The sequence below is a fragment of the Saccopteryx leptura genome, chromosome 6 (assembly GCF_036850995.1).
Source record: "Saccopteryx leptura isolate mSacLep1 chromosome 6, mSacLep1_pri_phased_curated, whole genome shotgun sequence".
Taxonomy (NCBI): Eukaryota; Metazoa; Chordata; class Mammalia; order Chiroptera; family Emballonuridae; genus Saccopteryx; species Saccopteryx leptura.
Genome location: NC_089508.1, coordinates 10294569 through 10306484, shown reverse-complemented (window position 1 = coordinate 10306484; position 11916 = coordinate 10294569). Strand labels below are relative to the sequence as shown.

The following is an 11916-nucleotide window of genomic DNA, read 5'->3' as shown; positions in this document are numbered from 1 at the left end:
TTTTTAAGCAATAGTAGGCATACGATAGTGTCAGGGGTACAGCATAATGATTCGACATTTACATACCTTACGAAGGCGCCCTCTCAGGAAGTCTGGTACCTGTACGTAACTGCAGTATTAGTGACGGTGTTCCCTAGGCCATACATCCACCTCGTGACTGATAATTTAATAGCAGGCAGCTTGGACTTCTTAGTCCTCTTCACCTTCTTGCCCATCCCCCCACCCCCTCCCATCTGGCAACCATGAAGGATAAAAATGATACGATCCTGTCAACAGAGACACGGTGATCTATAGGGCGAGTCTGAGGGCACAGCGCCCTTAGGTTTGGCCCAAGCAGCTGTAGACGGCTATTAGAGTCGGCATTGCAGCCCCTCCCCGGGCTTCCGGCCTGGTTCCCATGCCGCCCCCCCCGGTAGCTGTTCTCGCTCTTGGAGTCTCTGCTTTGTTTGTGAGCAGAGTGGGAATGTAGGGACCCGTGGAAGCTTCCCCAGCTCTCTAGCCTAGGTCCCTTCTTTTTTCTTTCTTTCTGTGCGAAAGAGTCTGGAAAAGTCAAGGTGAGGCCCTCGGCACATCAAGGTGGCCTGGGGCATTGGCCCCCCGAGAAGGAGTCTGGGCCCGTGGGAGTGGGAGGCTGCAGGAGTCGCCGGGGTGACGAAAGGGGAAGGGGAGGAGCCCGGGCAGCCCACTGGGTACAGGGGGAGGGGGGGGAGCCGGGCAGCCCACTGGGCACAGGGGGAGGGGGGGGAGCCCGGGCAGCCCACTGGGCACAGGGGGAGGGGGGGATCCCGGGCAGCCCACTGGGCACAGGGGGAGGGGGGGGAGCCCGGGCAGCCCACTGGGCACAGGGGGAGGGGGGGGAGCCCGGGCAGCCCACTGGGCACAGGGGGAGGGGGGGAGCCCGGGCAGCCCACTGGGCACAGGGGGAGGGGGGGAGCCCGGGCAGCCCACTGGGCACAGGGGGAGGGGAGGAGCCGGGCAGCCCACTGGGCACAGGGGGAGGGGGGGGAGCCCGGGCAGCCCACTGGTCACAGGGGGAGGGGGGGGAGCCCGGGCAGCCCACTGGGCACAGGGGGAGGGGGGGAGCCCAGGCAGCCCACTGGGCACAGGGGGAGGGGGGGAGCCGGGCAGCCCACTGGGCACAGGGGAAGGGGGGAGCCCGGGCAGCCCACTGGGCACAGGGGGAGGGATGGCAGAGGAGGCTTTGCTTGGAGCCCTTGGAGCCTGCTGCACCACACGTGCCTCTAAAGGGTCAGAATAAGGGGGCCAAGCTATTGTCACTCCAAACCAGTAGGAGGAGGCTGAGCATCCGGAGGGCCATGTGTGCGTATGTGACAGTGTGACAGTGTCACGGCCAAGGCAGTCATCCTTGACCGGTCTGGATGGAAAACCAATGCATGCACCCGGAATGACCTTCACTTCACAACCCATTCATCAACTCTCTCTTCCTGTTTGAGAAACTCATCGGCTTTAATGGCACCTCCCATCACACCCTCCTTGACCAATACCTTAATGATCTGACCTTGGTTCTATGGTTCTACCATCACATCTACAATGGCCTCTTTCTGTCCCTCCAACATGCCTACTTGTTCCTGATCCGGCTTCTGCGCTTACAGAAACACCCTCTTGCCATCTGTCACCGTCCTGCCAACCACTCTATTCAATGCCTTCACAGAATTACCATGACCCATTAAAATCATGTTTATTTCTAGGTTTGGTTTTATTGTTATAGTGGTGGTTATCATCTCGTCTAGGTACAAAAACCAGGGACTTTGATTTATTCCTAGCACATTTTAGGTACTAAATATGTTTTTGTTGAATGAATGGATGAATTTGTGCAGCCACAGAAATTTCACACAATGACAACCTGGCTTCCCTTAGTTAAGCAATGAATGGGCCATTTTCCAGTTAGGACCCTGGAGGCCTGTGTGAGCACCGTTGCTGGCCAAATTCACATTTTAAGTTTGCAGAGTTTATTACTGTAGTTCTGCAATTAAGGTGACTGACTTGTATGTCACCGTTCTCAGGGGTGCTCAGGAATGGAACCGTGCCAACCCAGAAACATCCCATGAGGCCGTTTCCTGGGAGACATGCAGGAAGGGGCCTGACTGGGGTTCACGGGCTTGGGTTTGTGACCCGGATCTCTGCTGATTTTTGATGACTAAGCCTCCAGCATGGCAGCTGGGCAGCGAATGCAGCTCTGCAGAGGTCAGGTGGACCCTCAGAACAAGTGGGCATGCCCTCACGTCACACTGGGATCTCTAGGCAACGTGGTTTATTTCCTGTGCATCGTTAACGTGCCGTCAGTCAACAGGCCTTTTCCCGCCTAGACCTTGCTGGGATTTTCGACTTTGCCTAGGAAGAGCACGGTCTCCGTGGCTCGGTCCACAATCAGGAGCAGGAAGGACCTGTTGAAGCAGACGGAGTGAGGGGAGCCGTCGTTGGACCGAATTGTGAGCTTGGTGGCGGTGGCCGCTGCGGCCTCAGTACCTTCCTCGCTGACGTCGAGCACGGCCTTGTGGGCTGCCTGCCAAGGGGAAAACAAACGTCAACACTTTTTAAAGCTGAGGTTTGGTGTTTTTGCCTGGGAAGGGGGACACTCCCCCGGCCCTGAGAGGTGTCAAGATTACACTAGACGCCAAATGCCTGGCACAAGATTTGCTACTGATCTGTTGGCACTCAAGCATGGAGTAGGTTACAAATACAGCCCAGAAAGACCTAGGTTTGAGTCCCAGTACTGCCACTTACTGTTGCAAAAGTTATTTAGATACTATCTTCTTCACTTTCTGAACTGATTTGAGTCCCAGTTCTGCCACTTACTGTTGCAAAAGTTATTTAGATACTATCTTCTTCACTTTTTAAACCGATAGAGGAGTGCTAATGGTTGCATGTATCCACAGGGTTATGTGATGGATTAAGATGATACAAAGCATGTGTACCGGAGTAACAGCTACAGTTGCTGCCTCGGAGATGTGAGTTAGATAGTATTGAGTATCGGGCCCCTACGTGTTCTTCCAGAAGAGAGACTTCACTGGGGTCCACGTCCTGCTAAGCTTCAGGGGCCTGGGAGCTCTCGACAGTCACAACGACTATTTTTCATATGTGCATGAGCACAAAATGGGAAAAGGCCACTATGTTCTCATATTCTTGTGGGATTTCTCTGCATTCCTGGACACAGAGCTTCCCTTCGGTGGTCCGGGACCACTTCTGACCATTACAGTTTGTTATCAAAATAAATTTTAGGTCAGGGATCAGAAACCCATATGCGGACAGGGGTGAGACAGGTAACCCCAATGAGACGAGAAGACCTGTTGTAAGAGCATGGGGTCCACAGAGAACCTGGAGGGTCCCCTCTGCCTGAAAGGGGTGCTCATGGCTTAGCTCCAGCCAACGGCCACTGTGTAGAGGTTTGGATTCACTATGTGGGAATTGGGCTTGAGGATTTATTTTAAAAAAATCAGAAATCTAAACATTTGGGTCTAATAGCTTACATTTTAGAAGTCAGCTCTCTCTTTTCCTATTTTTTTTTTTTTTTTAAATATTGCAGGCCAAACACAACAGGATACTATTGGATCATGGGCAGCCACATTATGACCTCATTGTGAGGACCTGGGCCCAGGGAGGTGAGCTCGAATGCCAGGTGGGCACCTGCTTGTCTGCAGCAGGTGTGTGTAGGGGGGGGGGGATGCCTGATTCTCAAAGAACTGTAGTTGAACCGTAGCAACACCTGTCTGAGGAAGGATAAAGGGCATCCGTGTATCAGAGGTACAATGGCCATAAAGCATCGGGCCTGGCAGCCGTGAGATTCGGCCTATTTCTCCACAGAGAAGTCGCTTCGCCTCCTGGGACTGTTTCCTTAGATGGGAGGAGAGTCCTCGATTAGTCAGTCTCTACAGGCCTCCCTGACTCGGGCTTTCATGCAAATGTTCTCATCGACAAACTCACTTTGGAAACTTGCAGGAAGTCTCTCTTTGTGATTCCAGAAAAATCGGCATTTTTGTCAAAGGCGTCCCGGATGCCCATCTTTGGGAGGACGGTTTCCAGGTCATAGGAGGTAGACATGGAAAATTTTGGAAGGAACACCTCTATCCACCTATAGAGAAAGGGAGAGGGAGAGGTGAGGTCACAGGCCCGGGGTCCCCATCTCTGTTTCTAGGTGGCATTTTGGGAGACTCTTCTCCCACTAGGCACTGTGGGTCGCTGCTGAAGGGTCCACACAGCCCAGACAACCAGCCTCGGCTGCTCTGGAGAGAAGCCTCCAGGAGGAGGAAGTCCAGCCCTGAAGATGTATGAGGTAAGAAATGGCCCCCTAGTGAAGCAGGGGACAGAGAACAGAGGGGCTCACAAGGGAGCCTAGGCAGGGACTGATGGGAGGCAGTGGATCAGGATGGAAGCGAGCCCACCGCCGCTGGACCGAGTGCCACCCACCACCCTTCCTGAGACAAACCCTGCTAACCTCCAAGAGCAGCAAGTTCCAGTAGAACTCTCTACAAAGCTGAAGATATTTTATATCTGTGATGTCCAATACGGTAGCCATCGGCACATGCGGTTATTGGGCAACTTCAGTGTGGCGAGGGCTAAGCAGGAACTAGAATTTCCGGCCCTGACTGCACCCTCAGAGGAGAAGGCACCTGGGAAACATTCTGCAGTGTCCCTTGATTCCCAAATTGACATCTTCGCTGTGCTCTTTCCTTCACCAAACATGCCTTCCCAGGCCTCTCTGTCCTTCCTATCCACGCTTGTGTTCCAGCCAGTGCACCCGTAGCTCAAGTGCACCGCCTCCTGAAGGCTTCCGTCAGTCCCAGCTGAGAGTGATCTCTCTGCTCAGAAGCGTCTCAGCACTCTTCCTGCCCTCCCCTGGGCATTGATCTTTCTCTTTCTTGAATTACAGTTATCCCTGATGCTGTCTTTTCTCTCCTCTTAGACAATGAGAACCTGGGAACGATGCCCACAGTGCCAAGAAAATATTGCTAAGAGATCATACATAAAACCTGGACACTCTCATTTTATCTTATGGTTAACATCTGTTTAATACTCTCCACGATAATTACAGAACTAATAATATTACTTTTTTTTCATTAGGTGAGAGGACAGGGGCAGAGACAGACTCTCGCATGTACCCTCACCGGGATCCACCTGGCAAGCCCCTTATGGGGTGATGCTCTGCCCATCTGGGGTGCTGCTTCATTGCTCAGCAACTGAACTATTCTTAGCACCTGATGCAGAGGCCATGGAGCCATCCTCAGCACTGAAGCCAACTCACTCTAATCAAGCCATGGCTTCAGGAAGAGAGAGAGAGAGAAAGAAGAGGGGGGGGGGGGAGTGCGGTGGAGAAGCAGATGGTCACCTTTCCTGTGTGCCCTGACTGGGAATTGAACCTAGGACTTCCACATGCTGTGCTGACGCTCTACCACTGGGCCAACTGGTCAGGGCCTAATAATATTACTAATAGCTAATATTTGCTGAACACTTATTGTCTCCCCGCATTCTCCTAAACCCTTCATAAGCAGTAACTTACGCTATCTTTTTAGCAACTTACGAGTTCAGTGATACCATTGTGATCACGTTGTAGGCGAGCACCAATGCTTTTTTTGCTCACTTATTTTTATGGAATCACGCATGGAGTTAAATGTCACATTGGCTGAAAGAGTAAGCTCTGCTAGTGCAGAATAGCTACAGTGACAGAATAGTCCCATAGGGACATGCTAGCCACAGGGCCTTGGGTAATTCACTTCCCCTGTGGAGCCTCTGTTTCCTTATTTGTGAATGGAGGTGTTAACACTCCTCCCCAGTCAGGTGACTGTGAGGTTCCAGGGAGAACACAGGGCACAGCACCCAGCGCCCTGCCCAGCGGGCAGCTGGTGCTCACTGCAGGAGTGATTATTCAGCAGCTGCTGGGAGGGTCTTTCCCTCACCCCTGCATGTATGCCACCGCCTACCTCCGGCCCCAGCAAACCGACCCAGCTGCCCACCTCTTCTGCAGTGAGTGGCTCCACTTCTTCAGGGTCCGGGATGACAAGGCCTGCTCCAGCTGCCTCAGCCTGCCCTTGCTGGGGAGGACAAAGAAGGCCGTGGTGTCTCCACGGTAGTCCATCTGCAGCACGGAGCAGTTCAGGTCCGGATCCACCCCAAAAGCAAACTGCTCCTCCTGGTGCATCATTGGGACCTTCACGGTGGTCTTGCCCACCGAGAATGGGTATCTTCTGCTCGTGTACTGGGGGTTAAAGGGCTTCTCCCACTTGGCTAGCACGAAGAGAGAAGAGAGGTCTGTATGTCACAGTGCGGTTAGCGAAGAAGACAGAAAACACAATCAAGTCAGGACCCCTGAAAACTCTCTCCACCGTAAAAACAATGAGAAGACTTCCAACAATGGTTAAAATGAACCCTTTTAGAACTCTGGAAATGAAAAGATGCTTTCAGCAAACTGGGAAACAATTTGTTAAAGAAAAATAGCTCAATTCTGGTCAGAGCATCGGATCTGTGGTATTTTAAGGTGCCCTAGTTCCACTCCTCATGCCCCAGCTCTGCAGTAGCTTTGAAAAATAACAGCATGAGTTTGCAGTGAAACCCAGCCACCCCACGGCCACTGAAGGGAGAAAAATGGGGCTGGAACCTTTTCAAAGCCTCATTCCCAAAGACGTGTGTTTCCTTGGACGGCATCACTTACAAAGTGATCTATTTCATCTGATTGGGAGCTCAACCAATGCAAAAAGCCATATCCTTAGGGAAAATTAGTCAAGAGTAGTTACAAGCAGTGATAAATTTTGCAGCTGCCTGGGGCACTGGATAACAGTTGGGGGCAAATAATCGACTAATGAAAAAGTTTAACAGAACAGCCTGGGGGTGAGGGTGGGGTGGCATCTGCAAAAATGACAGAGTAGGGCCTCTGCATATTAACCCTGTCATAAAGACAAGAAAAACTGGCAGGAATAGAAACAGAGTTTTCAGAGGTCGCCAGCTTGAGCACAGGCTTACCAGCTTGAGCCTGAGATCATAGATATGACCCATGGTTGCTGGCTTGAGCCCAAAGGTCGCTGGCTTGAAGCCCAAGGTCACTGGCTTGAGCCCAGGGTTGCTGGCTTGAGCAAGGGGTCATTCGCTCTGCTATAGCATCCCCTCCCTGTCAAGGCACATATGAGAAAGCAATCAATGAACAACTAAGATGCCGCAATGAAGAATTGATGCTTCTCATCTCTCTTCCTTTCTGTCCCTATCTGTTTCTCTCTCTGTATCTCTCTGTCCCTATCTCTTGCTAAAAACAAACAAACAAAACTCTGGAAATCAACCAAAGGCTGGCAGCAACCTGGGGAGAGTCTAGTCAAGAAAAATGAATGAATCTCAATGAGAACCGTCAACTTGGTAGCATTTTAACTTGTGTTAGCCTTGTTCTCCTCTCTCTAGCTCAGCAGTAGCCTTGAAAAATAGCAGACATCAGGGATAGAAAAACAGATCTGAATGAATTTCCAAGCCTCCTTACCAAAGAATTATAATTATTGGACCTGTCTGGTCATTTCCTGGAAGACCTTACAATGTTGATTGGAGCTCACTTAGCGCTAAAAGTATTTCTCCCCAGGATCAGGTGGTATTTGTTAGGAACAATTATAGGCAAGTGCTTTAGCTTCATGGTTGCCAGGATGAGGATAACAGATGGGACGAACAATAGACTAATCAAAGAAATTTAAAAGGAAAAGCTGAGGAAAAAAGATGTCCATAGAGACTTGGGAAAGTTTCAGTATACCCTGGGCATTTAGATGCTGCGTGCATGTGTAATGCTATATGCATATTTGAAAAAAAATAATATGAGAAGGCTGTAAGTTCTTACCTCTGGCTGACCTTGAAAGTCTGTACAAAAAAGAAACTAAATGTTGAATCAGAGTTATAAACTGTCTTGATGAGTGTTGATGGCATGCCCCACACTAAGACCCTCTGCAAAGACTGGGAGGTTTATTTGTTCCAGGCATTTCAGAAATCTCTGCCCAATCATAGTTGAATATTTAAATAATAAAGAAGAGACTTCAGTGGGCACTAATAAGTGATCACAGCAAGGTTTCAGGATATAACGTTAATGTGCATAAGTCAATCACTTTCATATAGACCAGCAATGGACAAGTGGAATTTGAAATTAAAAACACAATACCATTTAGCATCCCCTAAAATGAAATATTTAGGTATAAATCTAACAAAATATGTATAAGATCTATAAGGAGAAAACTATAAAGCTCTAGTTAATAAAACCAAATAACTAAATAAATGGAAAAAATATTTTATGTTATGGATAGAAAAACTCAATATTGTTAAGATGTTAATTCTTCCCAACCTGATTTATAGATTTAATGAAATCCCAATCAAAATCCTAGCAAGTTATAGCATACATATCAACAAATTGATTCTAAAGTTCGTATCATGATGTAAAAGACCCAAAATGGGCAACACAATATTGAAGAACAAAGTTGGAAGACTGACCCAAGATTTACTATAAAGCTGAAGTAATCGAGGCAGTGTGGTGTGGGTGAAAAGAATAGAAAAGTAGACCAATGAAACAGAATAGAGAGCCCAGAAATAGACCTAGATAAATATAGTCAACTGATCTCTGACAAAGGAGCAAGGGCAATACAAAGAAGCAAAGACAGCCTTTTCCACAAGCGGCGCTGGAATAACCGACATCTGCAGACAAAATAATGAGTCTAGAGACACAAACCTTATGCTCTTCACAAAAACTAACTCAAAATGGTTCATGGACCTCAATGTAAAACACAAAGCTATAAAATACTTACGGGACAACATAGGAGAAACCTAGATGACCTGAGCCAGGGCAATAACTATTTAGATATAGCACCAAAGGCACAACTCATAAAAGAAATAACTGATAAGCTGAACTTCATTAAAATTCAAAACTTCTGCTCTAGAAAGACAATGCTGAGAGACAACAAAAAAATATTGGTAAAAGATACATCTAATCAGGAACTGCTAGCCAACGCATACAAACAGTTCTTACAACTTAGCAATAGAAAACAAGCAACTGGATTAAAAAAAAAAAATGGAAAGGTCTTGACAGACACCTCATCAAAGGAGATACACAGATGGCAGATAAACATATGAAAAGATCTTCTGCCTCATATGTCATCAGGGAAATGTAAACTGAAACAACAATGAGATACCAGCACACGCCTATTCGGATGGTGAAAACCTGGCATACTGACAACACCAAACGATGACAAGGATGTGGAGCAACAGGAACTCTCACACATTGTTCCCGGAAAAACAAGATGGTACAGGCACTTGGGTACAGGCACTTGGGAAGACAGTTTGGGGCTTTCTTTCAGAACCAAACGTATCCTTGACACACAATCTCACAATCATGCACCTTGGTATAAGGCATTAAAAACGGTTTACAGAAAGACCTACACATATTATACGGTCTGTTGATATGAATTGTCCAGAATAGACAAATCTGTAGAGACAGGAAGTCGATGACATGTTGCTGGGGAAAGAGCCGGAGCAAGGCGTGACTGCTAATGGATCGCAGGGTTTTTTTGAGATGATAAAAATGATTTGAAATTACATAGTAGAGGTGTTCACACAGTCTTGTGGATGTAAAATCAAGTAACCAAAACCAAAAATCCAAACCCACTGAACTGTATACCTTAAAATGATGAATTTTATGATTTTTGCATTATATTTTGATGAAATCAAGTTGAATGGAACAACATATACTAAGTGCAGGAAACTTAGTAGGAACTTAAAACATATTAATTATTTTCCCCTCTCCTCTCACTTTGCAGAATGAGTGGATGAGTGCATGAAAGAAGGGAAAAAGGAAGGGAAAGAGAGAGAGGGGAGAAGGGGGGATGTTGCAGTAGAGTCCATGATAACCCTGTCTGGAGAGTCCAGGCACTCCGACCACAAGCACGGCCCTATGAAGCTGCTACCATTCAGTGGTGGTCAACCCGGTCCCTACTGCCCACTAGGGGGCGTTCCAGCTTTCATGGTGGGCGGTAGCGGGGCAACCAAAGTATAAATAAAAAGATAGATTTAACTATAGTAAGTTGTTTTATAAAGATTTATTCTGCCAAAGTTAGCGAAAATCCAACATAAAGTACTTGGTAAGTAATTATTATTATATGCTTTAACTTGCTGTCACTCTGCTTTATAAATTTTATAAAGTAAAGTTACTTCCCTACTTTATAAATCACCATGACTGTGGAACCGGTGGGCAGTTAGAAAATGTTACCACTAACAGATACAGAAGTGGGCGGTAGGTATAAGAAGGTTGACCATCCCTGTGCTACATCATCCATCCAGTTAGCCTGAAGACTGGCTCCCATCGGCACTCAATACTTGGCCCATCTTCTACAGCAACGCGGAGCATGTCGCTCCATGCAGCCTGCGGTCACGGAGCAAGTAAGGGCGTAAGGGCAGAGGTGGAATTCAAAGCCAGGGCTGCCCAGCTCTGAAGCTCAAGCACGTTCAGCGCAACGCAGTGTCCTTGTAAACTGTGAAGCTCCGGACAGATGTACAGGAGATGAGAATGACAGTTATTCTGGGCTGTCTGCACTTCCACACCTACGAAAGTGTTCTCACCTTTGCATTTGCCTCTTTAAAAAAAATTAAGTCACTTTACATTCATTATTATCCTGTATTAGTTTAGGGGGCACAGCATAGTGCTTAGACAATCGTGTATTTTACAGAGTGGTCCCCGGTATTTCCAGTGCCCACCTGGCGGCATCACAGTTATTACAACGTTATTGACCGTATTCCCCTGCTGTACTTTGCGTCTCTGTGACCACCAATGAGTACTCTCGACACCTGCCCCCAGCCCCCCAGCCCCCCAGCCCCCCAGCCCCCCACCACCCTTCCCTTCTGGGAGTCGTCAGTCTGTTTCTTAACCTGGGCTGGCAGAAAGCTCTTTGCCCTTCTCAAAACCTTCAGGGGGCAGTGGGGCACCTACTGCTGGGTCCTCTCTCTTACGCTAATTTCTAGGAAAATTTATTTTTTCGTGGGCTGCCCACCAAGCCCAGTATTAACCCCTCAGAACACATAATCAGGCTCTACCAAGACATACCTGGATGAGCCCCGTGGTTACTGACAAGCTGAAGCTAAGACGGGACACTCAAGAGAGCCAAGGGCATGCTCCCGGCTGGTGGCAAAGCTAGTGAGGACTGGGCCTCCCCACCGCCCCACCCTGCTGCCCAGGGCCTGTCTAGTTTGCTCATGTGACCAGGCGCCGAGCGGAACAGAATGTTACCATCAATGTCAACCTCTCAGAGCCTTACCTTTAAAGAAAACGTAGTTCACTAGGACCATGGCTGTCTGAGGTTCAAGCTCTTGAATTAAGTCTGCAACCTTCCCTTGGGTCTCCTTCTCCACGTAGCTGTTGATCCTCCTCCGGGCCGCGGAGGAGTTGGAGAAATCCGTAGGGAAGACTTCCGACTCATACAGCCTCTTGACGTCGCTCAAGAACGCCGTCTGCAGCGGCAGCTCCTTTCTGATGAAGAGGACGCTCCCCATCCTCAAGCGCAGGTCTCTGCCGGGGACGCTGAGGGCGTGGACCAGATGCCTGAAGCCCTGCTGAACGGCGGACTCTGGCGTGCCTGTGAGGTTGAAGCCCATGCTCCGGAGGATCTGGCTCTTGGTGGCCGAGCGGGCCCCGAGGGAAAGCACGGCCAGGGACGTAGACACGCTCATGGGAGAGAAGAAGATGTTCTGACCCGGGGCCTTCAGAACCAGCCTCCGGTACAGGCGGAAGGCAAAGTTGGTGTTGCTGGAAGACACCTGGGAAGCAGGGGTGCTCTCTGTGGAGGATGGGTGAGGAGATCCTTTGCTGGGGGCACTGGGTGGGGACCCACAGACGATTGGAGCACAGAGGCTAACGACGAAGACCACTTGATAAAAGGAAGATGCCATTTCAGAACAAAGTAA

The 11916-nt window shown here is 48.9% G+C and overlaps 1 protein-coding gene across 2 annotated transcripts; it reads right to left on the bottom strand.

The window, feature by feature from the left end:
* Window positions 1-2286: 2286 nt before the first annotated feature.
* SERPINA9 (serpin family A member 9) lies at window positions 2287-11916 on the bottom strand. Of its 2 annotated transcripts, XM_066342779.1 has the most exons (5): window positions 11675-11916; window positions 11271-11380; window positions 5970-6240; window positions 3939-4090; window positions 2287-2520 (listed from the first exon to the last, which is right to left on the bottom strand). In XM_066342779.1, the coding sequence occupies exons 1-5, from the start codon at window positions 11899-11901 to the stop codon at window positions 2324-2326; spliced, it is 957 nt and encodes a 318-aa protein (XP_066198876.1). In that variant the 5' UTR covers window positions 11902-11916; the 3' UTR covers window positions 2287-2323. The 2 variants fall into 2 exon arrangements, with proteins under 2 accessions (XP_066198876.1, XP_066198875.1); XM_066342778.1 differs by having other exon boundaries at window positions 11271-11916.